This window comes from Peromyscus maniculatus, chromosome 4 (genome assembly GCF_049852395.1).
Source record: "Peromyscus maniculatus bairdii isolate BWxNUB_F1_BW_parent chromosome 4, HU_Pman_BW_mat_3.1, whole genome shotgun sequence".
Taxonomy (NCBI): Eukaryota; Metazoa; Chordata; class Mammalia; order Rodentia; family Cricetidae; genus Peromyscus; species Peromyscus maniculatus.
In genome coordinates, this window is record NC_134855.1 from 43180069 (window position 1) to 43200373 (window position 20305).

At 39.6% G+C, this 20305-nt stretch overlaps 1 protein-coding gene across 7 annotated transcripts in view; it reads right to left on the reverse strand.

Moving 5' to 3' along the window:
• Positions 1-14034: 14034 nt before the first annotated feature.
• Scn3a (sodium voltage-gated channel alpha subunit 3) overlaps positions 14035-20305 on the reverse strand; it is a 110754-nt gene continuing 104483 nt past the window's right edge. For all 7 annotated transcript variants that reach the window (XM_076569578.1, XM_006977167.4, XM_015996004.3 and 4 more), the window contains 2 exons: positions 19495-19765; positions 14035-17441 (listed from right to left, as the gene is read on the reverse strand). In XM_076569578.1, coding sequence (XP_076425693.1) covers positions 16246-17441; positions 19495-19765 — 1467 coding nt within the window. In that variant the 3' untranslated portion in view covers positions 14035-16245. The remainder of the gene's footprint in view (positions 17442-19494; positions 19766-20305) is intronic.

Genomic DNA, 20305 nt, shown 5'->3' on the forward strand with positions numbered 1-20305 from the left:
GAGAGAGAGAGAGAGAGAGAGGTCATGATGTGTATGTGTGAGAAGGTGTGCCATGGTGTATGTGTGGAGATTGGAGGATGTTGTGGAGTTTGTCCTCTCCTCCCACCTTTATGTGAATTCTGGGAATCCAACTCAGGTTACCAGGATTGCAGGGCAAGGCCTGCTAAGTCAGCCCACAGGCCAGGGCATTCTTCTAGACTGTCAGCTTCAGAATCTTTGAATCCATCTTTTCTTCATTTGCTTGGCTTTCATTTTTCTCTTTCAGTTCCTTCGATGGAAAATTCAGAGGAAAACGACTAGTGTGCCTCGTCCCATCAGTGCTGGTTTAATAGCACGTGCATCTCAACCCAGAAATCGCTGATGGGTCTGGATGTCATAGTCAGTCAGGACAAGCTCCATAGACTCTGGCAGAGAACAATTCAAGACTTACTATAGGGCAATAATAACCAACACAGTGTGATAACATAAAAATAGAAGATGATGATTAAAATTAACCAGTTAACTATTTAGCAATCCTATTCTTCCAACTCTAGCCTTGATAGATGTGGTTTTGTGCTGGCTAGTTTTCAAGTTGACATATGTTAGAATCATTTGAGCAGAGGGAACCTCAATAAGAAAATGCCCTCACTAGATTGCTCTATGGGGAAGATTATGAGACATTTTCTTGATTGATCTTTGAGGTAGGAAGGTTTAACTCACTGTAGGTGGTGCCACCCTTGGGATGGCGGTCCTGGATAGTATAAGAAGGCAAATTGAGCAAGCCATGAAGAACAAGCCAGGAATTAGTACTTCTCCATGGTCTCTGCATTGGTCCATGCTTTAAGTTCCTGGCCTAACTTCTCTGGAAGATGGACTATAAGCCATAAGATGAAATGAACTCTCTCCTCCCCAAGTTGCTTTTGGTCATGGTATTTTAATCACAGGACCAGAGACATAACTAATGAGTGTGGTTTGAATGAGAATATCTCCTACAGGCTCATGTATTTGAACATTTGGTCCAAAGTGGGTGGCACTGTTTGGGAAGGTCTAGGAGGTGTGGCCTTGTTAGATGATGTGTGTCACCAGAGGTGGGATTTGAGAGTTTAAAGATTCATGCCATTTTCAGTTTGATCTCTGCTTCACACTTTATGCTTACTGTTGAGATGGGAGCACTCAGCTTCCTGTTCCTGCCACAGTGCCTGCTGCCTGCTGCTGCAACCCTGCCATTATGGACTCTAATCCTTTGGAAGTGTGAGCCAAAATAAACCCTGTCTTTAAAATTAGCCTTGCTCATGATGTTCTAGCACAGCAACAGAAAATTAACTAACACAGCAAGATTATCTTCCCATTCATATTTTCAGCTGTCCGTTCGTTCATTCAGTTTATATGCTAAGTCACTAAATATTATTTGTAAACTAGCAGGGCTCTGTTCCAGGGTCCCTGGCCTTAGTTTGTTCCTGTAATTAGCTTCTTTTTAGCTACTTCAGTACCATGCATCTTCACAGCTTTACATAGCTCGATGTTGCTGTTTGCCTCCATGTGCCCCTCATAAGTCAGTAACTCGTGTGAGAGCAGAGGAGGCTATGTTCTTGGTCAGTGTTTTCTCAGCATTAAGTGGTATCAGGCACTGAAGGTGCCAAATGCCTGTGTCAGCTGTGACTGTGGACTAACTTATTTGTATTTGGCCTTGGCCTCTCTCTCACTGTCTCAATACTTCGTTTCCATTTTGACTGTGTGTTCAATTATTTTCTCTGTATGTGTCAATGACCTTTGACTCTAATCGGGTAAGACAGTTACTCTACTGAATCCGTCTTTCCTCATGTCCAGAACAGAATAGCGAATGTAATCAGGTTTTATATATAGATTAAATTGTTCTGAAATTAAGATATTTTAGGCTCAAGGGCAGGAACAGTGGGCATTTACTTTTCATTCCATCACATCTGCATAAAAAGATATCTAATGGGTATGGAATAACGTTAAATGTGAAGTCACAGAAAATAGTGACTAAAATGCTATTTTAATAGCTAATATGTCTGATAATTTTAGAGGTTATACCCAACATGGCTTGACTTTGGGTAGATTTTGGTAGAGTCTGGAATTGAATGTTGCCTTTCCCAATGTCTTTGTGATACTGAAATTCCATTTTTGAATATTTAAAATAGGGTTGATAAGACTTATCTCAGTGAGATTATATGAGAGATAGATAAGATAAAATTTTATGAACATTGGGCATAGAGTATTGTGGTCTTTAATAGCTGTTTACAATTTTCCTATTTACAAATTTACCATCATTGGTAAACTAAATGAGAAATCTCTACATTTATATGTTACTTCTGCAGAGCCCTTGGGGTCTATTTTTTCTACAAAGCCACACATGGGGAAACTTCTGATTTTCACAGTTCTGGAGCAAATAACAATGCATGCCATTAGCAAATGAACATGTTGCAGCATCCTGAAGTAGAAAAATCTGGAAACCTCTGCACAGAGCCTGTTTACAGCTGGCAGGACACAAAGAAACTCAATTTCATGATGAGTTCCAGAAAACAAGTTGAGCAGGATTGATCTTTTTAAACTGGCCTATGGTATCCATAATTTTATTTTATAGATTATTGTTCCTGTCATATATTGTCCAAAGCAGAGTACTTCCAGTTGAAAGTGAATTTCTTTTTTCTTTCTTTCTTTCTTTCTTTCTTTCTTTCTTTCTTTCTTTCTTTCTTTCTTTCTTTCTTTCTTTCTTTCTTTCTTTCTTTCTTTCTTCCTTCCTTCCTTCCTTCCTTCCTTCCTTCCTCCCTCCCTCCCTCCCTCCCTCCCTCCCTCCCTCCTTCTTTCCCTTTCTCCCTCCCTCCCTGCCTCCTTCTCTCTCTCTCTCTCTCTCTCTCTTAAAGAAGAATTGCAATCATGCTACTTGGAATGAAGAATAAAGTAGAAGAATAGAACTCAATGGCTCCACAGCCATACTATATAAATGTAGAGAATAAATAAAGTTGGAAATGTGCTACCCTAAAATCTACTGCAATCTTGAAATCCATGGCAATCCATGCATGCAAATATGAATTATATCTGAAAATAATTTTGCATCTAGTATACACAAAAATGAATCCTAATTCCAGTGTTCAGATGTGTATGACATTCTCTGTTTTGGAATTACTTAAAAATAGTATCTGGGGAAGCTGAAAAAATTCTGCTCTTTTATCTCTCATATGAAAACTACAAATTAAGAGATCATTGACTATTTAAAGTTAAACCAGAGTCCTGGAGTAAAATTTGAAAGTAGGAGAGGGGAAATGTAGGCAAACCTATTGTGATTAGGGGAAGTCAAGCTTCCTGGAAGATGCTCAGACCAACTGAGTCACTTGGAAAGGACATTCTCCAAGTTGTTGAGCTGCCTGGAGGCTGTGTGGTGTGCTCAAGTTGTCCACTTTCATGGGCTACCAGCCATGCTGGTGGAGGAATTTTTGAAGCTGTCTTCGAATTCTTCCTGCTCCTGTAAGTAAGCCCCCATCAGTATTCTGTAAGTAGCTATAATAAAACTCACTGTTTCACCATGTTGGTCTTTGGCTGTACCTTTACTTTGGTCTGTCATTGGTTCCCTATCTGGGGTCGGCAGGTGGTTGTTCCCATCTCCCCAGGAATATATACATAACAAATATAGATGTTGCATTTAGAGCTGAGCACTCCACAGTCTCTTATTGTTTGCATGCTGACCAACTGTGAGTTCCAATTGCCATCCCGTGAAAAATCAAGCTGGTCTGGGGAGGGCTGAAAGATGTGCTAATCAATGGATATAAAGATAAGAATTAGGAGGCAGTTTATTACTATACCCAATACTAGAATACTAATAGTATTAATTTATCTCAGGGTTTATGACCTAGTCAACCACTGACTCTTGCTCAGTTAACAGCTCCTGGTAGGAGTTCTGTCTTGAGGATCAGGCTTTAATTCCAATCAGAAAATAGTTGACTATTTCCAAAACATCCATGCTGCTAAGTCACCAGTCGGCACGTCTTGCCAAGCCAGTCATTATTAATAGTTCACTGTATTCACTGACAGGTAGGGGTGTTGATAAACTTTCTCTCCTGGGAGTGTGCATAGTACTTTGCAACATGATGAAAACTAGCCAATAGAAATAAAGCTTACAGGTTGGTACCAGCTTTAATTTCTCCATGCAGTATGACCCAAGTATGTGATGCCTTTGGTAATAGCATCTTACCATCAAGTTCTGCAGGGTAGCAGAGAGTGACAATAGCTTGTAGTGTGTGGGTAGGGCTGTCTATGTAACTTCAGTAGCCAGCAACCCCCAAAGAGGTAACTGAAACCTAGCACTAGGATTTTTATCTGGTAGCCTTGGTGTCTCGGGGAGGCATTATTAACCTGTTATAAGATACACCCTTTACAATCCCTTGTAGCTGAGTATATGTATATATTTTAGGAAGCTTCTAGAGTGGTAGGTTTCTATACACCATTTGCGGAGGTCTTTAGTGTTAGTTATATCTGCCTACACCCCCACCTCTAACCTGCCTTACAATCCACCTTTCATTGAACTCTCTGGTTCCTACCCCTCCCCTTCATATCATCTGCCTTCTGTCTTACTTTGAAATACCATTTGAGGACCCTGTTGGTAGTTTCAATAAAATGGCCCCCATAACCTAATAAGGAGTGGCAGTATTAGGTGTGGCCTTGTTACAGTTGGTGTGGCCTTGTCAGAAGAAGTGTGTCACTGGAAGTGGGCCCATTCTCTGTCTCTGTCTGTCTGTCTGTCTGTCTGTCTGTCTGTCTGTCTGTCTGTCTGTCTCTCTCTCTCTCTCTCTCCCTCTTTTATCTCCCCCTTCTCTCCTGCCTGTCAATCCAGATGTGTAACTCTTGGCTCCTTCTCCAGCACCATGTCTGCCTGCACACCACCATGCTCCCCACCATAATAATAATAGACTAAACCTCTGAACCTGTAAGCCAGACCCAATGAAATGTTTTCCTTTGTAAGAGTTGCCATGGTCATAGTGTCTTTTCACAGCAATAGAAACCTTGACTAACACAAACCCCTACTAGTGTCCGAAACTCAGTGGCTACTCCAATTTAAACACACATATCAAATAATTAAAGCTAGTAGCAATATGGGAGAGAACATGTGACATTTGTCTTCCTGGCTCCGAGTTGCCTCATTCAGAAGGATTATTTCTATCTCCATCCATTTACTTGTGAGTCTTAAAAGGGGTGTTAGTGTCCAGAGGGCCAGTCAGGCTGCCCTCCTGGTGCAGGAAGTTTCCATTCTTTGTAGGTGGATCTAATCAGGGGAAGACAGGTCTCCTACTTGCTGTGGGATACAGTTGATTGAATATTTTATAAACTAACACATTCACAATACTTTTATGTAAAGACTCCAAAAGATATCCAGAAAAAGGATTTTGTGTATTTTTTTGTGGAATTAGTTTCAAGAGAAGTGGCTGTCCAATTAGCTTACAAGGAAATAATTGTTCAGTTGGAACCTCCAGCTCACCCCTGCATGATCTGGAAAGCCCCATTCCTCTCTCTCTCTCTCTCTTTCTCTCTGTCTCTGTCTCTCTCTGTCTCTCTGTCTGTCTGTCTCTCTCTCTCCCTTCCTCTCCCTCCCCCTCCCCCTTCTCTCCAAACCCTGCCCTCTCAGAATATCCCCGACAAATAAAAGGCAACAAAAAGCCAGTTCCACATTCCTGGTGATTATTGCAACTTCTCCTGTTGCGACCAGAAGTCCACGTCCCTGCCTAAGCATTCCTGCATAAACCCAGAATGTGGTGGACACATCATCACCCCTCACCTACAGGTTATATATATCTATATATATAACATCTCCCTGCTTTAGTTCATGCATGTATCTTCTCCATTTCTCCAGCCTCGATTTCTGGGACTGGAGAACCTGCCCGGGAATTGCATTGCTCAAATAAACCTGTTGTTATACTTATTCAGTTCAGCTTGATCTGGCTTACTGCATTGGTGGGAAAACCTGTTATCAGGGCACAGAAAACCTACTAATAATTTTGGCATTTATACACTCTTTTTTCTATTTGTATTTTCTCTGAAGGATACAGGGCATCATAATAAACATTGAAGATGTCACAACAAACTTTCTAACTAAAGTGTGTTTAGAATTTAACAGGACTATAGGAAAAAAGGAGGACTAATATTTGAACTGATCTAAACAGTTATCAGACTATGGTCTTTATACCGGCTTGTATTTTTTGCTTTTAATTACTTTTTCAGCTCTAGTTGAATCAATTTGTTTTACTTAGTAATCTAAATAGGCATGTTGATGAAAAAGAAGAGGTTCTTCTTTTTTAAAAATATTGGATTATGTATTTCTATTTATGTTTTGAGCATTCTCAAGTTTTGGCTTGTGCTTATCTTGCTCTGTGCATTACTGGATTTATTGACTGAAAAAAAAGGTAACAATAAATACACCGATATGCAACTTTCTTAAAGAATTTAAACAATCCTTTTATAACATGTTTTTAAAAATTACTGACAGCCTTGTTTTTTTTAAAAGAGAAATTAAATTATTTCAGATAGGTAATATCTTTTCCCTTATTGGAGCTTAGAAGAAATAAATGGCTTTCCTAAAGACAGTATTTGCTCTATTTTAGATTTATTTGATCTTTATTTGATCTATAGATAGTATTTAATTTAAATTTTAGCTAAGTACATAGGTGGTTATAGAGTTTCCTTCATGTTCCTAATGCCATTGTATTGGGGTGTGTGTGTGTGTGTGTGTGTGTGTGTGTGTGTGTGTCTATGTGAGTGTGTCTGTGTGCATATATATATATATATATATATATATATATATATATATATATATATATATAATATGTGTATATATATGCTTCTGTTGTGTTTGTGTGTGCATGTGTTGGGTGTGTCCGTGTGTTCTTTTTCTCTTCTCTTTCAGTGTACTAGATTACGGCTTGGTGTTCACTGCCAGCACCAGGAAGGCTGACTGTAATGTTCCCACATTGCTCCCAAACCAGTCCTGCTGGTTTCAGCTCTGAGGGTAGAGGAGGAGGGCCCTCCTTGTCTCCTTGACAACCATGTGTCCTCTAGGGAAGCTGCTTGGAGTTACACATCTTTGAAGAGCTCAGGAAAGGCCATTTTGGGGAGAGATATCACCTCAATTCCCTGCTCTTAAAGCAATTTGAAAAACTTTGTATGCTTTTACATAATGCTATGTGTTTTTACATAATTCTATTATCCCAAATCCATGCATGTATAACCCTTATTTCACCAACAAGAAAGCTACATCCCAAGACTCTTTTCCTAGCATCTGGTGTATATTTTTACACCCCTCCCCCTTCCGTGCTAAGTTTAACTGTGTTTCTGGTTCTCTAATGCACTGAGTTGACTCAAATATTAATGGCCCTTGGGAAGCCAAATACTCCCTTAGTCCAGTAAGATGGCTGTGATGCAGCATGAATATTTAAAAGGGAAAAAAAAGTGCCCATATTTTCTGCTTAAACAGAATTTTGTGAACAATTTGAAATTACAACATTAAAAAAAAAGTCTGTTTCTGGGTGTTAACTCAGCAGTTGGGAGGTTGAAGCAGGGGGATTGTCGTGAGTCTGAGGCTAGTGTAAACTATCTACTAAATTCCATCTGGGTTAGCCTGGGCTACAGAGTAAGACCCTGTGTCAACAAAGAAAACTAACAAGAAAATAAAATCAGATAAAGGTATGTTTTTTGTGGCATCTGGTCAATGTCTCTCACCAGCTGAGAGCCATGAATACCAGCATAAAGCTTCTTCCTTGCTGGCTAGTAGGTGCAATGCAACCTGTTGGAAGAAATCATGGTCAACAGTCTTCTGGTGGATCCTGTGTGCAATACCAGCTAGCCAGGCCGGAGGAGCTAGCCTACTGGTATAACGGCAGCAAGACTTCTTGGGGGTAACCAACTGCTTTCTGATTGGATGTGAAGCTTCATGGGAGTAAATTTGCTTCTGGTACCAAAAGCCAGTCAAGAGTTTGTAGATCTTAGGGAAGCTACTGATGTCGATCTGCTAAAGGGACATGATGTGCCTGTCTAGTTGCTTTCTAGATATTTATGTCCACTTTGCTAATACACACACACACACACACACACACACACAAATTTCCTAAATGTACCAAGTTAATTTGTTAGGGGGCTAAGCAATTGACCTACATTTACCACACATTCTGAACATCTTATACACAATATATATATATATATATATATATATATATATATATATATATCAGTTTTGTTACCAGAAAATAATTGTTTCTAGTTTTGCCTGGTTGTGCCAGATAATGATAGTGGATTAACATGATGGCTTCCTGCCGCTCGCCATGCCTTCTCGTTCTTTACAGCGGCCTCTGTGCTACTCTCAGGTAACTGTGTTTAGTTGGGACTTTCAGTTCTATGTTAGGGGCATTGTCTGACAGCTACTTCACAGTTTTCAGGAGAGGAAAGTAGAAATGCAGTTTTAAGTCACCACATATACTCCAAAATATTTATTACCTGTGAAAGCCTCACTCACTTGCGTTTAGATAAGAGAACATGGTGTGGTCTGTATGATGCCAATTCTTGCAAAGTCTTCGACATTTGCAAGACATTTGACACTTGACCTAACATATAACACGTTTAAAACGGGGACCTGTACATCTTCAAACTCACTAGGCTTTCGAAAATGTTGCTGTGTTCTTTAGGTGTCCAGTACCTAAAGGTGTGCCATAGCTCCTCTTGGGGATAGCTCTAAAGGTGTTAATTGTGATGTTCAAGAGCTATGTACGTTTTTAGGTTTTTCTGTCTACTTGAGTTATTAATTATTCAGGAAAATATTTGATTGTATAATATACTTGTCTGTTTCTTCTTATGACTTATTAGATTTTTTTCATATTGTCTTAGTTAGCTTTCATTGGCAATTTGACACAGTCTGGAGTTGTCTTAGAGAAAAATCATTGATTGAGGAGTGGTGTAGATAAGATTAGTCTGTGGAATATTGTTTTGAATATTAATTGACTTAGGAGGGCGCAGTCCAATGTAGGCAGTACCACGCCCTGTGCAGATATCTGGGTTGATTAGAAAATTAGCTAAACATGAGCCAGTGACTGAGGCAGCAGGCAACATTCCTCCGTGATTCCTGCTTCAAGTTCCTGCTTGAGTTCCTACCCTGACTTCTCGCAATGATAGACTGTGACCTATAATGTAAAATAAACCCTTCCCTCTCCTAAGTGGCTTTTGGCTAGTGTTTTATCACAGCAACAGAGATAAAATTAGTTAGAGTAGAAATAGGTATTAGAGCAATGGGGTATTTCTATGATGTACTGTGGTGATATCTGTGTACCTCAATAAAGTTTAACTAAGGATTAGAGGAAAAAGCCAGCCACTATAGTCAACATAGAGGTCAGGCAATGGTAGCACACACCGTTAATCCCATCACTCAGAAAGCAGAGATCTGTCTGGATCTCTGTGATTTCAAGACCACACTGGGAACAGAGCCAGGCATGGTGGTACATACCTTCAATCTCAACATTAACCTAAAGTCTGGAGGTCTGTACAGACACACAGGAAGAGGAAGCGGTGTAGCTGGGTGAAAAGGGGAAATGAGATGGCAGAACAGAAAGGTATAAAGGCACGGGTATACAGGAAGTAGATCTTTTTGGCTGAAGATCTCCAAGTGATGAGAACATGGCTGGCTTCTTTCTGCTTTTCTGATCTCTCGGTTTTAACCCCAATATGCGGCTCTGGGTTTTAATAAGACCGTTTAGCACTTTGTCCTACAATGTACCTGACCATGCAGTCCTTTATGTCTTTCACAAATTCTGTTGGAGGATTATAAAAACATTTAGGAATTTGGGTTGTAAAAGTCACTGAGTGTTCTAAGCTTCATGAGCTGTTCTTGTGGGAGCTTGGAAGATAGAAATGCTGAGCGAAATATGGCCTCTGGAAGCCGGGCTTGTGAGATTTAAGAGGGAAAAAAACACTGTATTGGGGCTGGTTGTGTGAAAATTTGTATTGCGAATCTGTGTGTGCTGCTGATCTGGGGCTAAAAGATCAGCTGTGATTAACTAGAGACTAGCTTTGGGCTTCACTGTGCTGATAGACTACTGGTCAAGCTTGGACTGTGTAGCTAGAGTTTTCCGCCTTGCCCACAGTCAGGACAAATCTTGGTCACCCGCCAGTCCCACAGCCGCTCAGACCCAACCAAGTAAACACAGAGACTTATATTGCTTACAAACTGTATGGCCGTGGCAGGCTTCTTGCTAACTGTGCTTATAGCTTAAATTAATCCATTTCTATAAATCTATACCTTGCCACGTGGCTGGTGGCTTACTGGCATCTTCACATGCTGCTGGTCATGGTGGCGGCTGCAGTGTCTCTCCGCCTCAGCCTTCTGCTTCCCAGAATTCTCCTCTCTCCTTGTCCCACCTACTTCCTGCCTGGCCACTGGCCAACCAGTGTTTTATTTATTGACCAATCAGAGCAATTTGACATACAGACCGTCCCACAGCAGACTGGAAAACCAACTGTCATAGGCGTTCAGCACCATTGAGCTGAATCCTGTGCTTCACCGGGGTAACAGAAAGTGTTTCCTTGGGAGTTAATTCCCAGAAGCTAAGAAGGAAGCCAGGGCTACACCTTATGCTGGCAGCCAAACTTGCCAATCTAAGAGTCATCCACATGGTATTGGTTTTGGAATCATAGAAGATACAAAAGTGGGGGAGCCATGTTAAGCATCTTAGGTTTGGCACCTTGTGGCAGGTTTGGAATCCCTACGGAGAAGCCCTTCGCAGCCATTGAAGGTGAAGCCTCCATTGCATTAGAGAACCCAGAGCTCTGGGGCATCTAAGAAGGACAGCAGCAGATGTGATTTCCAGCCTAAGCCTGGAGGACAAGCTGTGTGGGCCACAGATGGCAGAGCTGCCATGGTGAGGCTGCCCAAACCCCTTGGAGCTCAGTAGACTGCATGTGTACATTTTAGAGTTTAATAGGTAACATGTAGAACTCTCTGGAGTCTTGAAACTATTTTTATTTTAATAATACAAATACACCAGTTTTAATTTTGTTAGTATTTTCTGGTATTTTCCCATTATATTAATTGTCATTTCACGGCTTTGCCAAAATTACCCATGAGACAATTTAATTGAAGGAAGAAAAGACTTGTCTCATGGTTTCAGATGGTTCATCTGTTAGGTTAAAACACCCAGGATCTAGCAGTCAGCTGAAATGCCATCACTCCTGGCATGCTTTAGTAATCCCTGAGGTATTTTAGCTCAATAAATTAGCTCAATAAAAATAATCACCACAGCAGGCAATTCAAAGCAAGCTGGGTCTCTAGAACAAAGACCACAGAGCAAGTCAGACTTCAGAGGCCGCTCACTTTTCCCCTCAGTCTGAGAGAGTTTCTCTGGCTTGATTGTGAGTTCATCCATGCATTACAACAGTCTGTGTAACCCTTTTCATCTCTCTTCTTAGACATTTGATGACCTGAAGGTTTTAGGGTAGTTGTCTCATTGCATGCTAAAAACATATGTTCACTATGCTCAATCCTGAAATTATCCTTGTGTTACCAGTGTACCTGTAGATTATTGAAATGGATCCACATGATTAAGTGTTGAAATGAAACATCAGTTGTCATTTTATTCACATAACATACTTATAATTGAAGACAACTAAATGAAACTACTTTTTCACTAATATAACTACTTTAACCAAGTTCTTTGGTGTCATAGCTCCTCTTGGGGATAGCTCTAATTTCTAATCCATAGTCACAAAGTACACCGTATTTTCCTTTCTTTTTCTTTTTTCTTTCTACTTTTTCACATGATTATAAAGATGTGTTGTGTGAATGTAGATAATCATTAATTGAAGAGTTGTTTTCATTAAATATTTAAAAACTACTGTTTTGATTTATATTCCTGAAATAGTCATTTCTACTACTTGCGTATCTAAACAGTGACAGTAATATACTTTGCTAGCCATAATTTATGAAGGAGATAGAGGTGAGAAGATTAATGAGATGTATTCCATATCTGGTGTAAACTATAATTCTTAGAAAGTCAAGTGAACAAGGAAGGCATGATAACACAGTACCATAAGTGGCAGCTCACATGCACAGTAGGACCACCGGGGGTAACATAAAATTGAAGGCATGATTATGACATCCAGGAAAATAGAGCCTGGAAACTGAAATATATCAAAATCAACAACAATATAATGAGCTAGCTTGCAGAGAAGGCTGGAGTTCATCCCTACCTGGACTTCATGTAATGAACAGAACAGGCTGAGAACAGGCCTATATGCAAAGTTGGAAGAGGTAGATGCTCTGTAAATGTGCAATAAAGCACCACACATCTCATGGCCCAATGTCTGGGCTTTGTCCCTGAGCAATCCAGCCCACTTCTATTCTCAGGGGTATTTTTCATTTCTTAATAAACTGTCTCTATTTCAAATCACACGTTTCTGATGCAATCCTTTGTCCTGGGAAAGGGGACCTGGAGTGAGGTACCCTCTGACCTGTGGCATGTTTTTACTTTTTCTTTTCTCTTTTTTTTTTTCCTAAATTGTAGCCCAAAGCTAAAGCATGCTTTCTCTGACACGCTTGGCTCTTACTGTTTCTCTGATTTCCATACACATCTTTCTGTCTTTCCTGCTCTGTCTCCTTCCTCCAGCAGCCATTTAGAATTATAGATTGCCCAGTCCACTGTTTTTCTCTCAAACTTTACTAAAATTGTCCTCAACCTCCCTTCTGAGCACACACACACACACACACACACACACACACACACACACACACACACACGAGCGCGCCTTTTGGGAAACTTGGTCTGTCTGGTAACAATGTATAGAAACACCACCATCACCACCAAACCCCTAATTCAAGGTCACCATACTTTTTTAATAGAGGGAGAGTGTGAGGGGGGACTGGAATTTCACACATTTAATCTGATGCCAAAAATGAAACTGAACCTATGTGTCAGAACTGCTGGCCCAGTTCATTTTATGTTTTCTTAAAATGTCAATACTGACTTCCTGCACAAGTACTCTGAGTAGATGGAATGCACAGAATGGGTTTCATGGTATTTATTGTACCCTACATAATTGAAGTATCAATAAGATGTACCACTTTACATAGTTCAGTATCTTTGGCTACAATACTTGAAAATGAGAATGTCCACTTCCCCCACACTTTTCAAAACCAAAAGAACATCCATTTACACCAATATTCTTTGTTATTAAAATTAAGTTTTCTTCATTTCGTGGTATTATTGCTTCTAGGAGGAAGAATTTGATTGAGTCATTGTTATTTCTCAAACAAAATTCCAATATAAAAGTTTTTGCCGAAAGGATTTTATTATGCACAGAAGCAATTATTTTAAAAGTTCACCAAATTATATCCATACTTCTATGCTTGCATAACAACCTTTAGCTAGAAAGGCATCTTCTAGAGGTGTTCTCTTTCCAGCTGAAGCCTGTATAAAATACTTTGGAAGGTAGTGGCATTGATATAATGCATATTAATTGGCTGCTACAGAGCCTTGCTTATTGATTACACATCAAGATGCTTTAGAAGACGTAGGATTTTGCAAACCAATATTTGAGTCCTCTGGTATTGGTCAAACCTGTAAATTGACTTGAGTAGGAAGAAGCCAATGAATCCCATTAGTCACTTTATGTAATTTATTTTGGGGAAATTATGAAATATATATCCAGATCTGAGTAGTCTTGAAAATATTCATTAAACCTGAGTTTTCCATGGAGATAAAGGTTTGGTTAGGAATTGACAAAAAAGCAAGGGACCCTGGAAAAGTAACATCAATTCTTAGTCCCTGTGTCACTAATACTTTATAAGTTATAGAGTGCATTTAGGAAATAAAGCACATGAGTGACATGTTAGTCACCAAGATATCAGGACATGACACCATTTACATTTAGAGGCATTGATTATTAGAATCCTGTTCAGTCAATAAATTAACTGAAATTGATAACCATTGTTGAGGGCTGCTGCAAATATTGTCAAGCCTGAAGGTTGGGTCATATGGGCCGGCCCTTTGATGAAGGAACAGTTCACAAAACTGCTTTTAACTAGTCTTTATTTTGACAGTCTTCTGGGTAGATCATGTAACAGGGTGTTACAAAACTCAAGAGAACTCTTATGAATACAAATGTCAAATCAAATACAGGTTTTCATTAGTTGTGTAAATTTTTACCTGCCAATAATAATAAGAATAATAAAAAACTCAGTCCAACAAATGAGATACAGTAAAAAATGAAGAATTTATTCTTTTGGCTCAGTAATGAAGTAGCTCACCATTCTTTTAGTAATAGCAATTCCCTGCATGCAGTTCATCAATACACTACAGTAAATAGTTTTGTAAAAGGAATGAACATTAAACTTTTGGTTTGTGCAAAAAAAAATTATATCATGTTAGGTAATTGCACAACTTTGCCCCTTTGTTCCTGGCTAAAAAGGACAGAGCTCATGTTATATCCATGATCAATTAAGTGCAGCAGGATTTAAAAAAATAAGCCTAGTCTGCGTATGCAAATACTACAAAAGTTGAGTTAAAAAAAACAAACTTCCATGAGTGAAGGATTACCTGCAGGCAACCAGAGTCGGTAGAAAATGGTCAGGGTTTGAGATTTTGACCAACATATCTTTTATTAGAATGGTAGAAAATATATTATAACAAAGAAATCCACAAAACCCATTGTCTAACTTTTATTTTAGGAAATTATCTGCTGAAAAGTCTTTTGGATGCAAAAGTTTGGAATTTTGATTAAAAATAAAAAGCAAAAGGATAAGGTAAAATAAATTACCATGTCATCAACCTGAAAATAATTTTCTTATGTACAAATGTTGACAAAGAAAACTGATTATATTTTACATTATTTATATTTAAACAAATTTTGGACATTTTTTTTTAGGAAACTCTGAAGTCTAGGTTTTAGTGATAGGCCCTATACAGTGTGTCTCCTTTAAATTAATAAAGACACATTGTGATACTCAAGTTGATTTAACAATGCAAAAATAAAGGTGTTTTAAAATAATATCAGTGAGATTTTCTTGACAGGTGGACAGAGAGCAGGACTGAATTCATTCTACCACCAACAGTGTCTCTTCTTACCAAAACTTGTGATAAATGGATTGATTAAAATAGAGTAGCTTAGGCAATATTAACATGCATTAGTGATAGCCTCCCAACTATATCTGTGTGATGAATGGTACAGGCTACCTCTCTGTTGGAAGCTTGCAAAAGACACATACACTGTGGTACATATTTGATTTAATAGAAGTTGTGTATTAGGCTATATATACGTTTATATATATATTTGCCCAAACATGCACCACAGGATAAAATAACTATTTACATAACAGAGGGTATTTAATTGACATAAACTGTCAGTTTTGCTGAGAGCAGAAAATGGCAACAAAATACTGCCACAGAAAGTGGAACACTATTCTAAAGTGATACTTTGGATAGATTTTTCTAGAACAGAAATATTAGATAACTTTTTTGGGGTGGGGGCATTTAATCAAACTTAAATATAGAACTCTGAAACTTAGAATAAAATTTGCACTTATTGAAACAAAATATTTTGCATAAAAATAATCCTTTTAAATATTAGTGGAGACTTTCCAGGCACATAACTGCTCAGGTTATAAACAAACATAACAGACTAAAATACTTGTAGATAACACCATCCAGAAAGTAGAAGTATTTGAAACTGTAACATTAGAATTTTTTGTGTTTAGTTTTGAGCAATAATTTCTTTTATCTCTCAGGCAAAATATTTTTTTTTTTTTTGATTACTGGAGAAACTTGTGGACTTCGGAACACAGGATTCTTATATATATATTTTTCCCTTAACATAAAGCACACTTACAAAAATAGTGACTAGTATGAACAGACTATGAATCAGGGATCAGGAAGATCCACTGGGACAGATTTTTGTAAAAACATGGCAAATGTGAATGTTAAAAATCGAATGGATGGGAGTGTGGTCCGAATGGCGTTTGGTGGTGTTATCACGGTCACTTTCACAATGGAGTTCTCCTCAGCAGTGTCAGCTGGTAATGGAAGCAACAACCTCTTGTCAACGTTGATACCCTGTCTCACAGAGTGGCAGTGACAGAGAGGCCACTGTCTGGTATAGGCACTGACCTTCAGTATTTGTTGAAACAGTCAGTTTGGCAAGGACCTCTCCTCGGAGTCCAGTTGACACATAAACTTTCCCTTCAGGGGCTGTAAACAATTGATCACAAAGATATTTCTTTGTTGCATTTTACTTTTGATTTTCTCTGACCTCCTTTCCTTTGCTTTCTTTTTCTGGTTTGTCTTTCTCAAACTTTTCCTTATCTGGTTTTGTCACGCTATCATAGGAAGGAGGAGAGGTGGTAGAGGAACTTCCATCTGTCTTTTCTGGGGTGGAATTCCCATTCAGTTTGTCAATAACCATATCTCCTTTTATAGGCAAGTCAATCCTCCCCTTGATTGTCTCTTTGTCATACTTACTTGATATGTTTTTTAACCTTTGCTTTAAAAGATAACATCTGTAGTTGCGCTGAATGATAGCAGCAGACACCTCCTCTTGTTTGCGTTTCAACGTGGTGGTAATCGGCTCATAGGAGACTTTGGAGGGGTTGGAAGCCATGAACCGATCCTCCATCTGGATTCGAAGGGCGTCCATCTCTCCGCTCTCACCCAAAACCCGCTTTGTAAAAGCAAATAAGATGTCCAGGCAGTGGATGCGGTCTCCACTCACCATGGGCAGATCCATGGCAATGAGCTGGACTTTGTTGGGCTTTGCGATGAGAAGGGGAGGATCCAGAGCAGCCGCAAAGTCAGAGAGCTTGCAGAACTCAATGAACTGAGTGGCATCAGGGTCGAACTTCTCCCAGACCTCATAGAACATCTCAAAGTCGTCCTCACTCAGGGGCTCTGCACTTTCCTCAGTGGCGACGCTGAAGTTCTCCAGGATGACGGCGATATACATGTTCACCACAACCAGGAAGGATATGATGATGTAGCTGACAAAAAAGAAAATCCCCACCGATGGGTTCCCACAATCCCCCTTCACCGAGCTTCCGGGGTGAATTGCATCGGGGTCACAGTCGGGAGGTGCACTGTTGAGGATGGGAGCCAGCAGTCCATCCCAGCCTGCAGAGGTGGTGATTTGAAACAGGCAGATCATGCTGTTGCCAAAGGTCTCAAAGTTGAACATGTCATCAATTCCAGCTTCCTTTTTAACGTAGGCAAAGTTGGACATCCCAAAGATGGCATAGATGAACATGACCAGGAAAAGCAGGAGGCCGATGTTGAACAGCGCAGGAAGGGACATCATCAAAGCAAAGAGAAGCGTGCGGATCCCCTTGGCGCCTTTGATCAGGCGTAGGATTCGGCCAATCCTGGCCAAGCGGATGACTCGGAACAGGGTAGGGGACACAAAGTACTTCTCTATCAGCTCGGCCAGAAACATTCCTATGGAAAAGTATACAGAAGAGAGAGGTGAACAGTGAGTGTATCAATCTTTATAGGAAAGATGTATGTGTGTGCGTCCTTTTTTTTTTTTTTTTTGACACAGTTTCTCTGTATAGGCCGGGTTGTCCTGGAACTCATTCTGTAGGCTGGCCTCAAACTCAGAAATCCGTCTGCCTCTGCCTCCCAGTTGCTGGGATTAAAGGTGTGTGCCACCACCGCCTGGGCTTTTTGCATATGTCTAACTAAAAAAATAATCTTACAAAAACTTACCTTAACTATACCTTTGAATCCACTCTAACATTAACATTTAAATGTTTTTGAGTTGTATTCAATGGTACTATAATACAACGTTATAAAGCAATACAGATTTTTCTAAAATCCAAAATAATCTAAAATACTACTATGCTGATTCATGGTTATAGTTTCCAGTTATTATGCTTCACTGCTATACATGAAATATAGCAATTAGAAATAAAGGTTATCTCTGAAATAACTTAACTCATTGTTCTCAGTGAGAGTGACATTCTTTAGTATGAGAAAGTGGACCACATCTGACCTATAGTTTCTACCTTTGGGGCTTTATCATATCATTTCCTCCTTCTGCCTGTTCAAACACCACCATTCTTGCAAATGTCAAATGTCATTTCTCTTGCTTCTGAAAGACTGTTAAATGTTTTGGTGGCTATTTCTTCTTGATTTTTTTTTTGAATTATATATAGTACTGTTTGAATGAAAATGCTTCCCATAGGCTCGTATATTTGACTGTTTGGTCCCCAGTTAGTGGAAATGTTTGGGAAGAATTAGGAAGTGTGGTATTGTTGGAGCAGTATGGCCTGGTTGGAGTAGGTGTGGCTTTGTTGGAGTAGATGTGGCCTTATTGGAGTAGATATGGCCTTGTTGGAGTAAATGTGACTTTGTTGGAGTAGGTGTAGCCTTTTTGGGAGTAGGTGTGGCTTTGTTGGAGTGGGTGTGGCCTTGTAGGAGTGGATTGCAATCTTTCTAGAGTGGGTGTGTAAATTTGTTGGTGTGGGTGTGGCTTTGTTGGAGTGGGTGTGTCACTGGGAGTGGGCTTTGAGGTTTTTAAAGCCCATGCCAGACCCAATGTCTCTCTCTCTCTCTCTCTCTCTCTCTCTCTCTCTCTCTCTCTCTCTCTCTCTCTCTTTCTCTGTCTGTCTGCTGCCTGAGGATGAAGATGTAAAGCTCTCAGTTACTGCTCTAGTGCCATGCCTGTCTGCTACCTGCCATGATGGTTATAGACTAATCCTTTAAAACTGTAAGCAAGCCCTTAATCAAATGCTGTCTCTTATAAGAGTTGGCATGGTGTCTTCACAGCAGTAAGACAGCGACCAAGTTGTACACTCACACTACTGTGTTATGAAGACAGATTTTTAAAGACGCGAGCCTTACCCTTAAGCCTGACTATTTACTGCCAGCAGATTGTTGTGCTTTGAGGGTCAGCCATTTGCCATAGGCTCAAGTGTTTGGACCTTTGCCATGCTGCTGTTGGTGGTGTTTTGGAAAGTTGTGGAACCTTCAGGAAGTGAAACCTTATTAGGAGAAATGGGTCACTAGGGGGGTGGGCGGGGGGCAGGGCTTGAGGCTTTATAACACAGCTCAATTTCTTGTTCTCACTCTCTTTCCCAAATGTAGGTTCACTTGAATCAGCTGCACCTTGTGCCCCATGCCAGGCTTTCCACACCAGGATGGAGTGTATCCCTACAACTTCGAGCCACAGTGTACCCTTCCTTTGTTAAATTGCTTGTTGGTTATTCTATCCCAACAAGGAGAAAGGTAACTGATACAAAGCGGACATGCTAATATTGCTTCCTGTTTTCTTCACCTATTCCCAGAATCCAGTACTAATACTTTAATTTCTAACCAGTTAACTTGGTGAATAAACTCGTTTCAAAATTGTATTCAAATATGTTAGCTTTGAAATCTTCACTCTGCACACTCCATTATTGTCCAACTGCATTTCCGTGGCCAGCTGTTGGCAGGATTTGGGGAAAATGTTCCCTAGAAGTACATGTCTCTGGGATTGAACTGTCCTTACCTACAATTGAGAGAATCACTACAACAAAGTCAAAGATGTTCCAACCGATAGTGAAGTAGTAGTATCTGAGAGAGATGAGCTTTAGCACAAACTCCCCCGTGAACAGGACGATGAACACAAGGTTGATTCGGGACAAAACCAGGGTCATGTATTTGCTCTGGTCGTCAGTTTCCACCATCATGGTGACCATGTTGAGGCAGATGAGGATCATGATGCTGATGTCAAAGACTTGTCTGGTTACAAAGTCAAAGACCATTCCTTGAAATTTGTTCTAGAAAAAAAGGGGACATGAGGTTAGTGTACACATTGCACAAATAGTGATCGGGAACATTGCAAATCCACACATGGCCCTCAGGTATGCACCCTCCTTACAGTATCCTAAATAATCTTTAAACTCCATTTTACTTTCTATCATTTTTTTTTTAAATGAGAGGTACCATACCACATGCCAGTAGCAAACATACTTGTTTCATTTGGGTCTCATAGGAAGACAGAACTGAATAAATCAGAAACTGGGGGAAATTGGCTGAAAATATGTAGAGGCTGTTTGGTTAACTATGATAATTTTTATAAGAATGATTTCAATCATTAGTGAAGACTTCAGAAAAGGCAAATACAGACTTTTAGAAGAATAATCTACTTCACTTATCAATAGTTTAAGAATTTCCTGTTATTCCTTATTTTCTTCCCTCAAATGATATTAGTTATATTTATTCAGTTCTATTTGTTTATTTGTTCATTTATCAATTTTCTCCACCACAGTTTCCTATTTATGTTTCAACAAATGCATGAAAGGACTAGAAAGATGCCT